The following is a 21396-nucleotide window of genomic DNA, read 5'->3' as shown; positions in this document are numbered from 1 at the left end:
TTTTTCTTTCTTCTGTTCTTTTTATTTTATTTTTTGATCGTGTGTATCCTTGATGCCTTTGGACATCCTATTGATAAAGAGGCTGAATGTAAATGTTATCTTTGCGATATTAATATATCCCGTTTGTCAAAATTGTGTGGCTGCTATAGGCTAGAGCCTGGAGCGGGGTCGTTCTTCTTCTCCTTAATAAGTTCTCTTCCTTTGCTGCTATGGAACATCTAATACGACAACCTCTTGCAAGTTGCAATTTTTTTTTCCGATATGATTTGGTTTGATTTATAATACTCCCTCCGTCACGGTTTAGAAGGCACGCTTGAAAATCTCTGGGACCAAGGTAACATGTGTAGATGCTAATACGCCTAATCAACTGACAAAAATACTAGTAGTAATGCGTGAATAACAAATTGGGAGGGCGCATGCATGACTAGTACTAGTACCAATTAATCTATACTTCTATACTTACTTATACTAATTAGAGACTCTCAATAAATTACCACGTTAATTAGAAAATAACAGCCGTTCATCTGGTGTGGGTCCAAGTTATTATGATGTAGATTAAACCATCTAATTTTCAGCTGAAATTTTCCTCGAATAAAAAAAAAGTAAGGCCAACAATAAAAAAAAACGTATTCGTCATAAGGCCAACAATCTTTTCCGTGTAATCGTGGACTGGCCCTATGTAGATAAAATAAGTCAAAACAGATACGATTTGTATCTGCTAATCCACCATCTCTTCTCTTCACGTTAAAAAAACAAAAGCCAATCTGGGGACATGTATAGTTTCTACTATCTCTCCCCATATGAAACAAAACCATGTCTCTTTCTCTTCTCCCCCGTACATTGATCTTGAAGATCGGGTCATAGCATAAATGCCCATCAAGTGCGAGAATGCATGCACCCACTCCCTCTCGGTCTCTTTCCGTCTCTCTCCGCATGGAAAATAATCCACGTACCTCTACTGCCTCCTCTTCCATCACATGAAAATCAAATCCATGTCTCTCTTAAGCGGGTGCAAGTAAGTTTAGTCATGGATTTAGTGTTCTTTTAGAGAAACAAATTTTTTCTACCACTGATTTTATATATCATGTTCTTTCATGGTTTTATGCTCTCCAGGATTTCAATCCCAAATATTCTCACGTATAATATTGGGATACCTCTTGGAAATTGGTTTATGCCACAAATATGCCCATCAGGTGAGCTTCACCAGAGAGTAAATAAGTACCAATCATCAAAAGTTTGTGCTTTTTTACATGTGAATAGCTTTTTACAAACTACTGTCGTATTCATTTATTTGTTCCAATCTGTTTTTCTCCAGCTTTGCAAGTATAGATTTAGTCTAAGCCGTTATAAATTGGATTCATGATATAATTAGCGCTTATTCAATATTTTTAAATTTGTTTGTAGTATGGTCAGTGCGATTATCCATGAGAAGGATTCATGGAAATTGTAGCTCGGTGTTATTAGGCTACTCCATTATGCTTAATTGCGACGAACTTATTAGCCTTCACATGATACTACTAGATGAGGTGGTGTTTTATTAGTACAAGTATATGATTTCCTAACATATATAATCATGCCACTATAAGTTAATATTAGTTATTAGAAAAACTTAGACCTATTTGAACTGGATTGTAATTGTTTTAGGGCACTATGATACATGGAACGGTAAGGAGACATATGGGTAAAATGTTGAAGTCATTTATCCAACAAGGTTTAGTACTGTGCCTATTTGTTCTCTTAATTTTTTTTATGGTATTTGGACTATGTTTAGATCAAAAACAAGATGTGTAAAGGCATGTATGGTTCTAGCTCTTTGCCAAAACCGCTCTCTTCCTTGAGCGGTTTGGGAATTTTCGGTTGTGCTTCAGAAAAGATTGACAACTAGGACAAACCTTTATGAATTACATGCTCTATTGAAGGTTGTGTAGGGAAGGGCATTGAGGTCTCAAGGATGCTTGATGGTCTTACTTTATAATAGATTTGTGGCATGATGTTATGGTTTCTTATCATGTTCTCTTCCTTATGTTTTAACCTACGATCAGGTAGTAATTTTAAAATAAGTAGCTGCAGATAAAGAGGACTTCTTATTGAGTCGTGTATTATTGTATGACACACTTTTGCCATAGCCTCTACTTATTCATTGATCATCTGTGCCAGCTTCCCTTTTCATTTATACAACCATGAAGAGAGCCTAATACAAGTAGGTATTTTCAAGCTGTAGCAGTAACATTGAGTTAAAAAAACATTCCTATGTTGTATCTATTCAGTGTTATATTTTTTCTACACACTGTAATAAACTTTTCTGTTGCATTTGTATTTAAGAATTTTAAGCCTGTGCAGCTGTTCAGGCTTATGCTTGCAGGATCATTGATGTCGTCTACATGCTCAGTGGGTATATATTCATTTGGATACCCTTAAATCAATTGATTTCCACATGAGGTACAATAGGTTTTTTTTTCTATATATGTATAAATAAATTGGTATTTTATATGAACTTCTTCATTATCGTTTTATTAAATATAAGAAGTGGCATAAATTAACAAAATACTCCTAAATTGGATGGCTTATTTTAACAATGCCTCTAAATCAATTGATACGTGTACAGGCAAAACGAGATGGAGAAAACCAATACGTGCCTTTTGTGAAAATTCATGTACACCGTCACAACAGAATTATTAAGTACAAGAAAACAATGCAAAATTAAAATGGGTTAACTCTAATGTTTGTTTACTGTGTTCTTAGAGAGTTAATGTACTAAATACACTATCCCGTGCGAAAGCACGGGTTGACGACTAGTAAAAGTAATTGCTTTCGCGCCTTAAACCTTGTTTATTTTGGAAACGCACGCAAGTTTAACCGTGCCTTCTAAACCGTGACAGAGGGAGTAGCAAGTTGGAACAATTATTGTCTGTACAATAAGCAATGATATCTTTCATGATGAGGTGTGTGGTGTTCTCAATTGGTGAAGGAGTTGCATAACTTGCCACAATGATTGTGTCTAAACAACCTATGAACTCTATCATGTTGAACTGAGTTGTCTCATGTTCAATGCAAGCTCGCGTTCTAACTCTATCATTAAAGGTGTGACTCTAGAACTCCTTGATCTTGGTGGCAAATAGGATAGGGGGTGGAGCGTTCTAAAGGCGTGAGCCGTGTGGTGAATCCGCGAGGCTCCGGCCTTGCAGGTGATGGGGTGCAGGAAGCGCTTCATGCAGTCTTCGATGCCACGGGTCGGCTCACGGATCTGGTCGCCGTACACCAAAGCGACGGTCATGCGAGAAGAAGCCGCAACACTGACCTAGCGATCGTCTATGCCCGCAGGATCCTGAGGTCTTCCTGCAGAGACGGGACTACAACCTTGATGTTCTCCACATCTTGTACTTCCTCTCGATCAATATGTTGAATCTTCGAAAGACGACATTCGTGAAGCGGCCGCTTGCTCTGCAACTAGCGCCGCCGATGTTACAGTACCTCGATCGATTGCTTTGGAGGATTATGCAGACAACACTAATCACTGCTGGAGCACAAGCACCTATATGTGTGTGTGTGTGTGTCATTGCTGGAGCAACGTCTATTCATTATCTGCCCGTGTACAAGTTCTTACTTATTGCCGCTATGGAATATCTCTAATATGACATTTCTTACAACATTTTAAATTGTCCAAATAGGATTTGATTTGGTTCACAATTTTCAGTCAGTTGAAAGTTACAACCATGGTTGTCTCTACAAGCACCGATGGGGTCTGTCATGATTGTGTTTAACAATAATGTGTTTAACAATAATATTCCTTACTATCTCTATGTAACCTCTCGGTCGAGCATACAATAATGTGTTTAACAATGATGAGTTGTTTCGTGTTGTCAATTAGTCAAGTCACCACGTCGTTTCGGGTGAGTTACAAGTTACAACAATGGTTGCCTATAAACAACCTAAGATCCCTGTCATGATGAGCTGTTTCGTGTTCTTTACGTCGCATAATTTTCGAGGAGTAGCAACCTGCAATAAAATGGTTGGCTTCACAAGAACCTATGGTCTCTATTATAATGAGTTCTTTTGTGTTTAAAATTAGTCGAGTCGCTGCATCATTTCGTGTGAGTTGCAAGTTACAACAATGATTGCCTATAAACAACCTAAGATCCCTGTCATGATGAGTTGTTTCGTGTTCTTTACTCGGTCAACTAGATATGACGTTGCACGATTTTTGATGAGTAGCAGCCTGCAATAAAATGGTTTTCTTCACAAGAACCAATGATCTCTGTTATAATGAGTTCTTTTGTGTTTTAAATTAGTCGAGTCGTCGCATCGTTTCGTTTGAGTTGTAAGTTACAAGAATTATTGCCTATAAACAACCTAAGATCCCTGTCATGATGAGTTGTTTCGTGTTCTCAACTCAGTCAACTAGTGATGACGGCACACGATTTCCCGTGGATAGAAACCTACAATAAAATACTTGTCTTCACGAGGACCAATGATCTCTATTATGATGAGTTGTTCTGTGCTTCAAACTAAACTAGTCATCACATCGTTTCGCGTGAGTTACGAGTTGTAGCAATAGTTGCCTATAAGGCCACTTTCAATGCACTGGTGCTAAGATCAGATGATAATAAATACATTAAATAGTTTAGCAATTAAAGTTTTCAATGCATAGTTGTTTAGCTTATTGTAGCTAAGGCTGGTCGTAATGGTAGTATCATAAGTAGTATCATGCATGCCAACTAGGCATCTTTGATGAGGTGGCATAGAATTAAATGAAGAAAGAGAGGATTGAGTATCATATTATGATACCATATCATATTAAATGTTATCCTAGTATGTGTCATGCATGGCAATAAATGAACTATTCTATGATACTACTATATGATACTATCATTACGGATGTAGTATCATACACTAGTATCATATGCATGATACTAGTATATGATACTCTCCATTACAACCAGCCTAAGCTTTCTTATTTAATACTTTTGCAACTAAAGTTGTGCATGCATTGATGCATTTCTTTCATTTAAGTATTTTGTCTAGGTTTACGTGCTTGGCGTTGTTTCTTCCTGGTGGCATCACACTCATCTCTCTTCTTTTAATTATGTTGCCACATCAATTTTTTGCTTACATGGAAGCCTTAGCATTTGTACAAGGTGGAGCATTGGGAGGGGCCTAAACAATCTAAGATCCCTGTCATGATGAGGTGTTTTGTGTTCTTAACTCAGCCAGCTAGTTATGGGCACGATTCCCGTGTAGCAACCTGCAATAATGGTTGTGTGTAGAAGAACCAATGATCTCTTCCATGATGAGTTGTTTCATGTGGTAAACTAACCGAGTCGTCGCGCCGTTTCGCGTGGGTTGCAAGTTGCAGCAATGGTTGTTTATAAATAACCTAAGATCCCTGTTATGATAAACTTTTACGTGTTATTTCTTAATTTAGTCCGTTAGTTATTATGTCACATGATTTCCCGTGGGTAGCAACCTGCAATAATGGCTGTTTCTACAAGAACCAATATCTCTGTCATGACTAGCTATTTGGTGTGGTAAACTAGCCGAGTCGTTGCATCATTTTGTGTGAATTGCATGTTTTTTTTTGAGTTGTAAGTTGCAGCAATGGTTGCCTATAAACAGCCTAAGATCCCTGTCATGCTCAACTTTTATGTGTTCTTGATTCAGTCAGCTAGTTATGACATCGCATGATTTCCAGTGAGTTGTTTCGTGATGTCATGAACAACCTAAGATCCCTGCAATAATGGTTGTCAAAATTCAGAAAAAGCAAAAACAAGTGATGATTGTGTCAAAAACCAATGATCTCTGCCGTGATGAGTTGTTTTGTGCTGTGACTTAGCCAAGTCGTCATGTCACTTCGCGTGAGTTGCAAAAATGGTTGCCTATAAACAACCTAGGGACACTTCCAATGCTAGGCTCTTAGCACGAGTACATAAGTAAAATGTTGAAGTGGCATATCAATTAAATCAGTTTCATTAAAGTAACACAATTAAATCATTTAATCATACAGTAGTATAAAAGTTCACACAATTTTCTTTGGAGAAGATACACAACTAGACTGGTGTTACCGGTCGACCGGAAAGAAATAAAACCAAACCTTACCCTAAGCTGTTGATCAGAGGAGGATATGCTCTATTCCACATGCCTGTTTAAGGGAGACGTATAGGCTAAAGTTGGTTCAACAACACACATGTAGCATCATCAGACTTCGTAACCTATCCCTGCCTAATGGTAGCCCCGAAAATGACATCTCATATTTGGAGGAGATGCAAGATGGAGGCTACCAGAAACCCTGACGCTAAACCCTATGGGTGAGCTAGTGCCCGGGGCACGCCCCGAGAACAGCATTATTTCATCTCCCTTTGGCCGCTGACTGTTTACCTATAGCAAGGCTAGCACAAGAAACATATTCTATGTGTTGACTTTGCTTCCCTTGTCATGTTTTCCGCTTAATCTTGCACGCTTATGATCAAGTCGTAGATCGATCTGAAGCTCTGAAATCTGAACTGTGGAGTAGGAGAAGCTCAGCCAAATATACTGGCAAATAGTTTTGATGTAGTTAAGTCACTCGTCCTAGTTAGATTTTACATATGTTTCTGATTTTGCCCATTAGACTGCTAACATTATTTGTATAAGTTGCTTTGTATATAAAGCGGGGAAAAGCCTTTTTCAAAAAACATTATTTGTATAAAAACTCTAGCCAGGATGCCTATGATAATTCTCACATTATTAGACTTCTTTTTGGAAGCTTAACAGAAAGACACTATTAGTGGTACCGTGGCCAAATACATTGACGGGATAAATTACAACTAACTTTGCCTTTTGTCTAATTTTGCCTTGTTTCCATTTCACCTATCTTCCCAAGTGCATGGCTGAAAGCCTGTAAATTCTTTTGTCTTCCTGCAAAAAGGAAAGAAATAATATTCCATGGTATTATGTGCAAAACAACAATAAACACCAACGAAGGTAGGGATCAGTTCTATCCACTAATTATTGCAGCTGTTAGAAAATCTACAGCCGGAAATAGCATATAACCCCTAAATGCTCCTGGACGCGTCCCGTCAGTGACCGGACATGTTTTTTATTTGTCCTTCTATACAGCCATATTTTTTTATTTTTTTCTTCATATATTCGGTCACTTGCACGTAATTGGTGAGAGGAAGAGAGAAAGAAAATAATGAATAAAGAAAGAGAAAAGGTGGTTCGGGTGGGGTCGTGTCCTATGTGATGGACTGAGCGGCCGCGTCCGGACTTGTCCACAAGCCCTCACATCCTACCCGTATTTGAGATGAATATGAGAGTTTGCGGACAGCACAAATGTATAGGAAGGATATGAGGGGTCCGGTTGTGTCACTTTTTTCCTTCTTTCTCTTGCCCGTTCATTGACCGGACGTGTCTGCGGACATATGCGGGGTCGTTTGAGGCGTCTGGTTGTAGATGCTCTTATGCCTGCAAAACGAAGTCAACTCTTGTGTTAGAGGTAACTATCATGCCGCGTCATGAGTATTTAATCCGCACTTGTCCTAATTGGTTATGCAACTATGTTCAGCTACTGCACATTTATGTATAAAGCCCCATCGATCCCCAGCCACACAGCTAGCAGTGCTTTCTCGATGGTCAGGCATTCTGTTTCCTAATCCACCTGGTTAGTGGTTCATGCTCCCTCTTGTTTCTGGTCTCCCGTCCTGCTCTTTTCAATTAAGTTCTTTATAAGATCTTATGGCGTTCATGCCAGTTTTAGATTTATTACTACGCATCTATGTTCATCGTGTTTACTCCACAACCATGTACTCAATATGTATATTTCAGTCATCTTACCCATGAATATGTTCAACATAATATATACCTCCTTCGTTTTTGAATATAAATCTTTTTAGAGATTGCATTACGGAATACATACAGAGGAAATGAGTGAATCTATATTTTAAAATATATCTATATCTATTCATATGTACTCCATAGTGGAATATCTAGAAAGACTTATACTACCTCTCTACCATAATATTTGTTGTTGGAGAGAACTAATTTAGTTTTCCTCAACAACAAGTATTTAGGAACAGAGAAAGTTTTTGGGAACGAAGGAAGTAGGATCTTGACAAATTAAATCAGATATGCAAGAGTTATCTTCACAATAATAGATGGAAATATAAATAAATTCAATGCATGTGGATCCACATGATTTGATGGATTAAAGCTAATTAGTTGGATGCATGGTGAAGGCATCGAAGATGTATCAAGTTCGAACTATCACATTCGTCCAACATAGTTAGTTTCATGTTGTTTTCAGTTTATGCTTTAAGGGGACATGGCATGTACTAGTATATGTTGAAAATCATGAGTGTAGAAATATATTTTTCTCACACTTTTGTATGAGAATTAAAATGGTGGTTTGATGATAAAAAGGCCAATGCACAACTTTATTTCCTTTTTTCCTAGAATCATAGGGCTACACGATGCAAACAATAATGTTAGACCTACAAAGACCTACAAACAATAATGTATCATCTCTTAGCACGTACTCATATGCGCAATAAAAATATAAAAAACAACTAGTACAATGCATTGTATCTTATGTGTTCTATCTAAATTTAATGATTTATGGCTCATGCACGCATGCGATTGGGTTAGCATGTCTTTTTTGCCTATGCTCACGTGTTAAGGTTGTATGTTAGCTAAGATACAACCTCACTGTCTCTTTTTATTAAATACAATGCCACATAAACAAAATGCATATGAAACCGTGCTAAGTGACTTGTATTGATACAGGCCTAAGGCCCGTGCCAATGTATCGTCTCTTTGCATAGGGGCGGACCTATGTTGAGGTGAGTGGGGGCCTAGCCATCACTCAAAATTTAAAACTGCAGCAATATTTGCTTGTGGTTTTTAAAAAATATGCTTAAATTCATTAAATTTTTTAAAAAACATGCCCTCATTCAAATAGTTTGCCTTCACTCAAAATACTCTCTAGGTCCGCCACTGTCTTATCACCTAATCATATGCATAATATAAACATAAGAAACAACTAATACAATGCATTGTATCTAATGTGTTGTATCTAAATTTAATGATTTGTGACTCATGCATGCATGTGATTGGATTAGCATCTTTTTTTTTGGCCTATGACCACTTGACAAGGTTATATGTTAGGTAAGATACAACCTCACTATCTCTCTCCATTAAATACAGTGCCACATAAGCAAATATATACCTATAAAATCGCAATAAAAGACTTGCGTTGGTATATGTCTAAGTAAGCCTTTGTGAATGTAGCATTAGTGGGACACCAGTACGAAATCATCCACAAGCCGGACATGACACTAAGATATTAATAGCATACTACACATGGCTACGCGGCTACGCCTCCACGTAGGCGAGGCCTGGTGTAGGGATGGGCATTCTGTCGTCGTGGATGTAGATGAGCTTTTCCAGGCTGGTTCCTAGCAACACCACTGGGTCGGTCCAGACCACATCTGGGACCTCATTGCCGGGCATAACAGAGTGGTAGTCTTCATACTTGTGTGTCAGCTCGTCATCCCATCGATTGCAGCTCCGTCGTACACATCACGAAATTCTTTGCGTCGCCGGCGATTGCGGCTACACCAGCAATAACGAGTTCTACATTGACCATGACTTCTTTGACTATGGCTACATCACGATCAACAACCTCTACAATGGCTACACGACTACGCCTACCGCAACTTATCGGCAACAACTTCAATCAACAGCGTCCGAATTGTTAACTCCTGCTGTCACTGTGGTAGAAATAGTAAAGAGACAAGGAAAGTAACAGAAGGGGACGCAGTCACCGTCCTAAATACAAACGTAGTTGATGAGGGCACAACGGAGAAGACGACGTAAGCACGAGCAGCCGTAATTGTCCGCTTCACTCCTAGTACAACTGAGGGGGAATGTTAGAGTATAATTATGTTTAGCTATTGATTAGGAGTTAGAGATAGAATAGGTTTAAATCATATACGACTTGCCCTTTAATCCAAGTCTCTCTCACTCATATTATACTCTATATATATCCCTATGAGGATCGGACCAATATAACAACAGAAATAATTTCGGCCATACTACAATTTGTACACTTGGTGTACCCATGGATTGGCTAGTTCCTAGGCCCTGTTTGGATACTCTAACTCGGTTAGAGGTTAGAGTTAGATTCTAACTCTAGACTAACCCTGAACTAACTCTAACCAAAGAGGTGTTTGGATGCAGGGGTTAGATTGTCAATAAATGCACTTTTTCAATCATTTGGCTCCTTTATCTAGGATTTTGTATGGTGGAGGGAGAAAGAAAAGTAACTTTTTCTAGGCCCCACCTAACTCTAACCCAAAAAAGCACCTCTTGGATGGGTTAGATTTTTGGGGTGGGTTAGATGCATCTAACCAACTCTAACCCACCCTGTTTGGATTTTTGAGGGTTAGATGAGTTCAATCTAACCAACTCTAACTCTAACCCTAGGATCCAAACAGGGCCCTAGTTGAAAGATTGTAGTTTCTTTAACCGCATCAGTTTCTATCCGGTGAATAGTTTAGCACACTATTGTTGCTACTATGGGCCCTAGAAGCGCAAGGGGATTTTACTCATTGGTGTCAGTTAGGCGGTCGATGTGCTTTTGTCGTTGGTCGGACAGCGATGGGAGACAATTCATTTTTCCTTTCTTTTTAGAAAAAAGTCTATATACAAGTTGAATCTACTGTGAGAGGACACTCGGCTTCTGTTCGCCGTGTGGGGGCGTGAATTAATATAGATATCTTTTTGTAAACCAAGTGTTCTTCTGGTGTTTGTTAGCATACGACTCAGTAATTGTGGCTGATACATCACTATCGGCTTATATCCAGATACACGGCAACTTCGGATTTCTTGTAGTTTCTTTTTCTTCCAAACCATATCACTGTCATTTTATCTTCTTTGAGCGTGTTGGAAGTGTGCATTTTGTTATGTAGTCACCGGGTTTGTACTCGAATTGATGCTTGACTTGATATAAGTACTTTTATGAAAAAACTAGTGCATTACTTGTCCTGTGTAGGCCCTATTTGAAACCACTATAGATTGCGATAATTTGGATTATGAAGATAGATTATATAATTTGGTTTATAAAAACAATCTAGATGGACATGTTTGAAATCCAGATTATATAAACTGTAGTCCAGGTTTTATATTGCATAATGACATGTCTGTCCTTTGTTTTCTTTAAAAAATAGGAGGTTGCCGGTGGCAGGCAAAGAAAAAACTAGCGCTCTTATAGCGTATTTGGAAAGCAGTCGCTATATTTTAGCAAATTTAGCCACTGCGATGCTATTCACGTAATTAGCGCGCTACACGACCCTATATAATTTGTCTTGTTTAGAGAGAAAATAGATTATAAAAACTGAATTATATAATCCGAGTGGTTCCAAACAGGGTCGTAGTCTAGGAAAAAACAAATAGTATACATCCGCTTGTGGGGTATTTTTAAAAAATACGAATAGTTTGACCTACTACAGTTTGGATAAACACAAATGATAAAAAATCACTCATGGCCTAGCTAATCCGCTGTTTGCGTAATGTTTAAGCCAGTCTTTGGTCAATCGTCCCTCAACAATTCTACAGATCCGGACCTGCTGGAATGGACAGAAAGTTCATTGTTGTTTTTAAAATCGTCACAGGAAAAGACTCTCCATCTGAATATATTTCAAAGTGACCTTAATACAAAGATACTGATTCAGTTTATAAGAAAAACCAGATCAAAAACCTAAACAAGTTGACGACAGAAAGTTCATGTGTAAGCTATGAGACGCATCACGCATGCACTTTAAACTGAAGAGAGCTCCCTATTATTCACATATATCTCCCTATTACTCCCTTCATTTTTATATACAAGGCAACAAACCCATATTACAGATACCAAGGCAAAAGTTAATGCTTTCTTATTTATTGTATAAATTAATGTGTATTTTTCTCTCTCATGCACATTAAACCAATGATCTCACTCCCGCATGCATGCAAGAGATAATTAATGTCCTCCTTTGTTAATACTACGAGGCAAACATCATTAATATTGCATCGATTAGTGTTAGTGATCTTGTATTTCTGCAAATTGTAATTTTAGAGATTGCACTATAAACTACATACGGATGTACATGGACATATTTTAGAGTATAGATTCACTCATTTTGCTCCGTATGTAGTCTCCTAATGAAATCCCTAAAATGTCTTATATTTTAGAACGGAGGGAGTAGTATACAGTAGTGAAGATGTATAGTACAGTACATCTGAAGAGGGTTGGTTCTCTTCAGGAAGGACTACAGACCGGGGATGGAGGTCCCTATCGGTATCAGCGCTTCCCAGGGAGCCATGCGATCCCTCCCTATGAAGCTGGAATCGTTACTGTCGGGATTGGGGAACAGGCTGCAGGCGGAGGAGAAGAAGAAGCTCCGCATGCTCCAGGGGGATCTCCAAGGACTCATAGACAACTACCTGCTGGAGCCATCGGAGGTGGAGTCCCCTGCCTCGACGGCCAGCTCCTGGATGGAAGGCGTGCGCGAACTGTCGTACGACATCGACGACTTCATCTATGAGCTCACCCATGTTGCCCGTGGCGGCGCCAGGATCAACGTCGTCCTGAAACGCTCCCGCTTCAAGATCTCCCGGTTTCCAGGGAATGTGAGACGGCGCCAGTGGATCACCGACGAGATCTCGACATTCAGGACTCGCGTGCAGGAAGCCATTCGACGGCACACAGATTATCTCGGCAGTAACTGCAAGTGGCGGCCTAGCAGCAGCGGTCAGCCTCCTCCTCCGTCATTGCGGTCCGGCGAGGCCGCCACTCACCTTGTTGGAGTGGACAGCTCCATCAAGCAGCTCCGTGGCTGGCTGGAGAACGATGGACAGCCCCAGCACAAGGTGGCTTCCATTGTTGGACCTGGTGGCTATGGCAAGACCACCCTCGCCAAACAAGTGTACCGTATGCTTGGAGGTCAGTTCGACTGCCTAGCTTTTGTGCGGACATCGCCTAAGGCAGACATGAAGGGCCTCCTCACCAGCATACTCTCGCAAGTTGGACGGCATCGGCTCCCTGCCGACCACGCTTGCAATGTGCATCATCTGGTACTCAACATCAACGCCCACCTACAAGACAAGACGTAAGTGTTCTCTTAATTTAATCCCGGGCAATGTGCATTTTTGTTATGGCTGCATATGCATCGATTGATGTAGAGGCCGGGGACTTGATCCTCTTCTTTTTTTTAAATGTGCATTTTTGTTGTCAGTTTTTGAAGGTGGTTCTCCGTATTGTTTTACATGATAATAAATGATATAATACGAATATTTTTGGCAGGTACTTAATTGTTATTCAAGATCTGTGGGCATTATCAACCTGGGACCTTATAAATCGTTCTTTGCCAAAGGGGAACCGTTGCAGTAGGATATTAACGACGACCCAAGTTGAAGTCATCGCCCAGGCATGCTGTGCAGATAATTCCAAGAGTATTCCTACTACGAAGAAAGAAGATGATTCCAGATATATCATCAGGAAGACAACACTTACTGAATATGAGTCAAGAGAGCTATTTCTGAGTACAGCTTTCGGCAAGCAAGCAGAATGTCCTCAACACCTCAAGGAAGTTTCAAATGAAATTATAACAGCAAGTGGTGGCTTGCCTCTAGCAATTATTATATTGGCCAGTATCTTGGCACGTCAGCCAGCCAACAGCATAGAGCAATGGCATTACATAAGGAATTCACTTGGTCCTGCTTTGATTACAAGTTCTAGTTTGGAAAGGATAAATCAAGTTCTTAACCTTGGATATGGCAGCCTTCCTCACTGTTTGAAAGCATGCATGCTATATCTGTGTCTGTATGAAGAGGGTTGCGTAATCTGGAAGGATGATTTGGTGAAGCAGTGGATAGCCGAAGGTTTCACCGGTGCAGTGGAAGGTCATGAAGCGGAAGAAGTTGCACGCAGCTATTTTGGTGAGCTTGTTAACAGGGGAATGATCCAACCTGTGGACATCAACTGCAACGATGAAATTCTGTCGTGTACAGTGCACTACATGGTACTTCATTTTGTCAGGGACAAGTCCATGGAAGAGAATTTCTGCATTGCAGTAGATCATTCTCAGACCACCATAAAGCTTGCTGACAAGGTTCGTCGGCTGGCCCTCCACTTCGGCAATGTGGAAGATGCCACTCCGCCGGGCCCAGAATGTATGAGACTGTCAAAACTTCGATCAATGGTCTTTTCTGGTTTTCCCAAGTGCATGCCATCAATTGTGGATTTCCGGTTTCTTCAGGTTCTGACCCTTAAATTGTTGGTGGAACCCGACAAAATGAGTGACAACCTTACTGCATCTGATGACCTGTGTGTCAACATCACTGAACCTGATGACTTGAGTGACAACCGCAGTGAATGTGATGGTGACCTGAGGTATAACCTGACTGAAATTTCGGAGCTCTTCCGACTGAGGTATTTTCATCTTGATGCATGTAATATGAGTGTGCTGCTTCCAGTCCAGATTCGACAGCTGAAATATTTGGTGGCATGGGAAATTTATGCCGAAGTAACTGCAGTTCCATCGGATATTGTCGATCTGCCGGGCTTGTTGTACCTCAGCATTCCTAGCGAGGCACATCTGCCAACTGGTATTGACCGCATGACGTCTCTTCGCACTCTGGGACTTTTCAATCTCAACAAGAACTCATCAGAAACCATTATGGGCCTCAGCAAGCTAACCAATCTCCAGGAACTTCGTCTCACATGTGACACATTACAACCTGGTAACCTGGAAAAGAACCTGGATTGCTTGGGGGTGATAGTTCGGAAATTAAGGAATCTCAAACGTGTAACTCTAGTACCTGCAGCTTCCTCTCTTGTGAATACTCAGAATGATGGAGGTTCTTCAAGCATGAGCATTTCCTGGCCTGGCTTCAGCATCCAGCCCCTTTCTCCAGCCCTTCTTCAGACACTAGAGTTGTCACGGCACTGTTGCATCTTCTCCACCCTACCTGAGTGGACCAAAGAACTTACCAACCTTTGCATTTTAAAGATCGCAGTTAAGAGGTTGTCGAGGAAAAGTATTGATATTCTTAAAGGACTGCCTTCCCTAGCTGCTCTCTCGTTGTTCCTCTGGACTGCTTATACCGCCCCTGCGAGGATCATGTTTGACGATGAGGGATTCTCAGTTCTCAACTACTTCAAGTTTGTGTGTGCCACACCATGTCTTGAGTTTCTGGATGGAGCAATGCCCAATGTCCGAAAGCTCAAGCTGGGTTTCAATGCTAACCGATTGGAGCAATATAGCTTGGGTGATACTGGTTTCGACCGCCTAACTGGCCTAACTGAGATCTCCACAAAAATTGGGGGTACCGGTACTGCTAATGAACACGACATAAGGTCAGCTGCACTGTCAATCTTGACCACCGTCGTTGCCAAGCATCCAAGCAACCCCATCATCAATGTGCAAAGGGTGGATTGGAATTTTTGTGGTGACGAGGAGATGGGCATGGATGAAGAACACGCAATTCAAAAGAAGAACTGGGAGAAAGATGCCCAGAAAGAAGTTTATATAAGGTACCGTGCAAAAAAAGAAGTTGATACAAGGTACTAATAGATTAAGTTCTCCATATCTTTTATTTCTGCACTTGAATGCCCCTGAAATTTACTTTCTTGCTTCAATGACATGTCAATGGCTTGCTGTGATCAGGACTTACACGCCACCAGAATCCACCTTGCATCCGGGGAATACAGGTAATCTTCTCTTTTCCCCTTATTTCGCAAGCTCGCCCCCTCAAGGACGTAATTTGATGCCAATTTTTTATATATTAGAATACCACAGCTCCCACACACACACACACAAAACAGATTTGCCCAATTTTCTTCATCTTTATCCATGGTTCCAAACACCTAAACGTAAAATTTAAAAGCTTTTGAATGAGAACTTTAATTTTCTTGATATTTCACATATGAGAAACTTCAAGGCTTTTGAAAAAAAAAACTAAACACCTTGAAATTTCAAATTTACAAAAAAGTTTAACTTCTGATTTTTTTTCAAACTTACAAAAACCCCGGTTTCGGGTGGTGATACAATTCGGATCGGATTGGTATTTAAATGTGTAGTCTGCTACGCGGTTGATTGCGTGTGGCCTTGGTCGTAATTTTACAGGCATCCAGAGCCAGATCATGTGCAGTCGGTGCAGTACCTGTCTACTATACCGCAAAGGGGCCCCGGCCGTGTTATGCGCGGTGTGCAAAGCCGTCAGCTACCCCAAAGGTAACGTAGATGCAACCCATGAGCTGGTGTTATGCCTGGCTTTGTCGTTTCTGCAAATATCAAAAGCAAAAGTTCAATTTTGTCGTCCATGTTTGGAATTACATCTTTCTTTGTTTGGAAATTGATTTTGGAGCTCTACAAGTGGGATGGCGATGAATCGATAGGGAAATGATGGACACACTAGGAATTTTTTGTCCTAAAGCAGGTTACGGGAAAACCTCACATGACAATTTTATAGCCTAAATAAGACAGTAGATTCATGTAATGTGTGGTCCACTTGTAGGTTTGATTCTGCTAGCTAGCTTCACATGCTCAATCATCGACCTGTGGTTCTCATTTGGATCGATGATTTATCGTGTGGTTTAATCCACGGAAAAATCAAATTCTAATTTCAAAGCCATGGGGGCAGATGATTTGCAGGTTGCAACATTTTCCTAATGATATTCCTAACAAATTTGATTAGAAAGCCATGGGGCAGACGACAGGAGAAGGCACCGAATAATGTACATGCAATAATTTAGGGAGGATTTATATCCTTGTGAATTTTTCCATAATTTTTCTAGCTGGCATTCTTTTTTAATGGATGAACGAAGCCTCCGACCTTGCATTAAAATGATGCATAAAGCCATTTTTTCTAGTTGACATGCTTATGCAAACAAATGTATTTTTTTTTCCTGCAGGAATGGAGACTGATCATGATCACCTTATATGCGGCGGCTGTCAAACTTTATTGATATATATTCGCAATGCGACTACTGTCAGATGCTCATGTTGTGATACAGTCAATCTTGCCAGACCAAAACCGTGAGGTCCTGAAGTATGTGTTGAAGATCCTTGAGCTTGTAAGTTGGAAGTGTAGTCTGAACCCTCGGTTGGCACCTGCTGGGACCGTGCGGATCCTGATGTATGTGTGGTACCTTATTAGGTTGGTCAGAGTATAAAATTCTTTCAGGTAAGTGAGAAGTTTTTATGCGGTACGGTACACATTTATTAAAAAAACATTGTACAAATTAAAAGTTATGTGCAATCAGAACAATTTTCTTAAGACACGTGAAACATTGATTTTTATATAGATTAACATTTTTTTCAAGCGAAAAAATGGTTTATGTTGATTTTGGAGCATAGAAGAAATGTTTAGAGACATTATCTCTGTGGTAACAATCTTTGCTAGATGCAATACCAATAGGACTTGAGTAAATACCTGCAATTGGGCTGAAACGTCGCTATTGCCCATCAACGGTAAGTATTACCACTAGCAAACGTCGCCCTAACCGTCACTGCTGAGTAAATAGGTATTTTTTTAACTAATTTAATTCATAAATAGATGACTAGCATGACATTGACAGAATTAACGACATGCTGATACTGATCTAAACAAGCACGTACTACGCAAGCAGTAGACAAATCTACACAAGCACGTACTACGCAAGCAGTAGACAAATCTACACATGATGCTAGTACTGTTAATACAGAAATAATCAGCGTCGGTGGACATGGTGATGACGACGCAGATGTAGAGGAAGTAGTGGATCGGAGGCGAGAAGTCGCATAGTCGCTTCCCAAAAACCTATTCGCCTCTCTCCCGTACAGGAACCGGAGAGACGTGACGGCTCGGCTAATTCCCGCAACCCGCGTCGTGGCGTGGCGGGCGGCGGAGGAGTGCGCGAGGGTCTCTTCTCTTCTCACTCTTCAATAGCATGTACTCCCTCCGTTCCTAAATATAAGTCTTTTAAGAGATTTACTAGGGGTCTACATACGGAACAAAATAAATGAACCTACGCTCTAAACTATGTCTATATACATCCGTATGTAGTCCACTAGTGAAACCTCTAAAAAGACTTATATTTAGGAACGGAGGGAGTAGAAGAGAGACCCTTATAAAGGGGTCCAATTTCTTCTCCACTAGCGGGATGTGAGTAAACTTTCCACCACCACCTTGTCATGCCACCACCTACATGGGTCCTTGGAGATTTCTGAAATTCTCTTATGGGCCTAAAGCCCACTACTAATTTCAACATCATCGGACACGTGCGGTCGAGACGGCCAGCGTCATGCAGCTTCATCAACAGTCTAATTTGTAACCTGGGCGCTTAAAGCGCCCCAGGGGACAAGCATAGTCTAGCTCACAAGCTACACATAGCTTGGCATATAAGCTACCCGTTGTAGCTTACATCTCAAGCATCTTGGTATGTAAACCTACCAAGCCACACACTCACACTCATGCCATATAAGGGGCCTCATGCCCACCACATATGGCAAGGCCTCCCTCTCACACATACGTGAGGCTAAGGAAGGAAGCACTCAGCTCCCACTCCCCATCTAATACAGCAACAGAAGGAACCTTGTACTGCAAAAACACCTCATGTACAAACATGCAGAAGTAAGAGTATTATCTTTCGAGAGAGCCCTAAACCTAGATAAACCGTCGCGTGCTACTACACTATCCCGTCCCAGATCCTACACGACAGTCTTGCTCTCACCTGTATTAGGCACCCACTGTCATGTGTCGTGAGAAAACAACGACGCCTACCGTGGTGCTCGAGATGCGGTCCCTCCTTGCCCTGACCAGCATCCCTGCCTCGTTGCGCCCCCATCGCCGCATAGCTGCGCCGGACACGTGGCGCCCCCGCGTTGCTTCACCGCCTAAACGATGCTTCGCTGCCGCACCCGTGCGCCAGCGTGGGCGCGCCTCCTCTGGCACCCTGTGCCGCTCCGGCGCGCCCGTCCGCTTCTTCCACGCTCGTGTTCCAGGCTTGTGGACATTGCTAGCCCTTTTCTTGCTCCTCTCGTTCAAGAACACACATACATATGGACACTGCTAGCCCTTTTCCACGCCTCGACCAGTTTTAGCCAAAAGGGTCGGCTCCACACCAAATGCACGCGCTCGTCACGCCGTGCCGTGCTTGGTTCCCGCAGCAGCACACGACTTCGGTCCTCTGCCCCTTAGCGCTTCTCAGCCAGCTCCTCGCGCTTGGCCGGTTCAACATGAGCATTCCTCCTTCCCGGCCGGATCCGCACGTCCGCTGCGCCAAGCTCGATCGGTTCCGCCTCGCCGCACGCTTCTCTGCCCCCGCGTCGGACGTCTCCGGGCGTCTGCCGCCCGCAGGCTCCGGCTCCGCTTCGGTCGTGCACTGTGTCGGCTGTCGGCTCCTGCCATCGAGCGCTCAGCCTCACGCCGTCCCCCATGGTCGCGCGCCCCACACGACCGCACGCCTCGCCCCGGACCGGCACCGGCCCGCCTCATTCGGCTCCACCCTGCCCCTGCCCCGGCCACGAGCACCGGCCGGCTCCCACTGCTGCGCCCGGCCGCCGCTGCCGCGTCCCGCCCACGTCGGCTACACTTTCGCCGCAGCCGGCTCCGCCTCCGCGCTCCTGCTGGCTCCGCCTCGGCCGACCTCCAACTCCGCCCGCGTAGGCTCCCACTGCTGCGCTCCTCCGCCGGCTCGCCGATGCTGCGTCCCGCCCGCGCCGGCCCCGCCTTCTGTCAAGCACTGGCTACCTCTGATGAACTCAAACAAGCACAACAAGGCGATCAGAGTGAATTCAGAGGGAGAACAGGGGAATTTAGAGCTCTCATATAACGAAAATGGACAAGTAGCTCGCCTCCGGCGGCTAGGGTTCAACCCTGATTTACAATAAGCATAAAGTAGCATGATTACATGGCTTTATAGCCAAAGGGGAAAGAAGGACGCGTCGGCCAGCGAGAGAGGGACGCGCGATCATCTTTTCAGGGGTGTTGTCGGAATTCCACAGTGTCTTCATCATCAAGCGACCGTTAGATGGGCATCGAATGGCTGAGACGGCTTCCGAGAGACTCCACAGTGTAATGGCGCAAACTGAACTAACTGCAGCCTGACAATACCCCCCAATGAGACACAGCTTGTCCTCAAGCTTGGAATGCAGGAAAAACTTTCTGTATGAAGGCTGCATCCTCCCACGTAGCTTCTTCAATCGGCATGTTGATCCATTTGACTAACAAATGCACAACTGGAATGCTTATGTCACCCTGCCGACGAGGGACCAGTTTCCTCTCAAGAACAGCCTCTGATTCCCTTTTGATTGTTCCATCAGCATTAACAAGTGGCAGTTGTGGGGATGGCACCACATGCTGGCTAATGTGTTTCTTGAGCTGGCTCACATGGAAAGTATGATGTAGCTGACAACCTTCTGGTAACAACAACTTATAAGCATGTTTGCCCACTTTCTCTAGCACTCTAAAAGGACATAATATTTTGAATGCAGCTTGAGATGCTTATGGAGGCTGAGTGATGTGTGTCTATAGGGTTGCAGCTTTAAGTACACCATGTCCCCCACCAAGAATTCTCTTTCCTTTCTCTTTTGATCACATAGAGCTTCATTCTGGCTTGTGCCTTACTAAGGTTATGCTTGATCACTTCCATAGCCAATTCCCTGTTCTGCATCAGGTTCTCACTAGCTTCCCAAATAGAATCTCGTAAAGCTGATTCAGCTACTAATGGTGGAGGAAAACCATACAGATCCTGGAATGGTGTCATCTTCAATGATGTGTGGAAGGATGTATTGTACCACCATTCTCCCAGGGCCAGCCACCCATGCCATTTCCTAGGCTGTTGAAAACACATACATCTCAAATAATTTTCCAAGCATTGATTCACTCTCTCTGTTTGACCATCAGTCTGTGGGTGGTAACTGGTGCTCATATGCAGTTTAACCTTCATAGATCTGAACAGTTGCTGCCACAAGTGACTGTCACAATCACCACACATCATATCCCTGTCTGTCACAATCACCACACATCATACCACACACAAGTACTGGTAAAGATCCTATCCCTGTCTGTCACAATCACCACAGGCATGCCATGTAACCTAAACACACTGTCAGAAAAGGCTCTAGCTACAGACGGGACTGATATGGGATGTTTCATGGCTATAAAGTGTGCATATTTAGTAAACCTGTCCACCACCACTAGGATAAGATCCTTATTGTCTGAGACAGGTAGCCCTTCAACAAAATCCATGCTGATGTGTGCCCAAGCAAAATCAGGGACAGGCAGGGGCTCTAGCAGTCCAGGATATGGAGTATGCTCTGCTTTGTTGATTTGACACAGTCGACAGTTTTTTACGAAAACAATTATGTCCTGCTTTAACCCAGACCAGTGAAATACCAG

General features: G+C 42.3%; 1 protein-coding gene across 1 annotated transcript; it reads left to right on the top strand.

The window, feature by feature from the left end:
* Positions 1 to 7600: 7600 nt before the first annotated feature.
* LOC123452762 (disease resistance protein RGA5-like) lies at positions 7601 to 19069 on the top strand. Its single transcript, XM_045129472.1, has 8 exons — positions 7601 to 7636; positions 12276 to 13121; positions 13316 to 15577; positions 15681 to 15724; positions 16140 to 16273; positions 17030 to 17089; positions 17173 to 17199; positions 18737 to 19069. The coding sequence occupies exons 2-8, from the start codon at positions 12295 to 12297 to the stop codon at positions 19067 to 19069; spliced, it is 3687 nt and encodes a 1228-aa protein (XP_044985407.1). The 5' UTR covers positions 7601 to 7636; positions 12276 to 12294.
* The last annotated feature ends 2327 nt before the right edge of the window (positions 19070 to 21396 follow it).

This window comes from Hordeum vulgare, chromosome 5H (genome assembly GCF_904849725.1).
Source record: "Hordeum vulgare subsp. vulgare chromosome 5H, MorexV3_pseudomolecules_assembly, whole genome shotgun sequence".
NCBI classification, from domain to species: domain Eukaryota; kingdom Viridiplantae; phylum Streptophyta; class Magnoliopsida; order Poales; family Poaceae; genus Hordeum; species Hordeum vulgare.
This window is presented reverse-complemented; position numbering and strand designations above follow the sequence as displayed.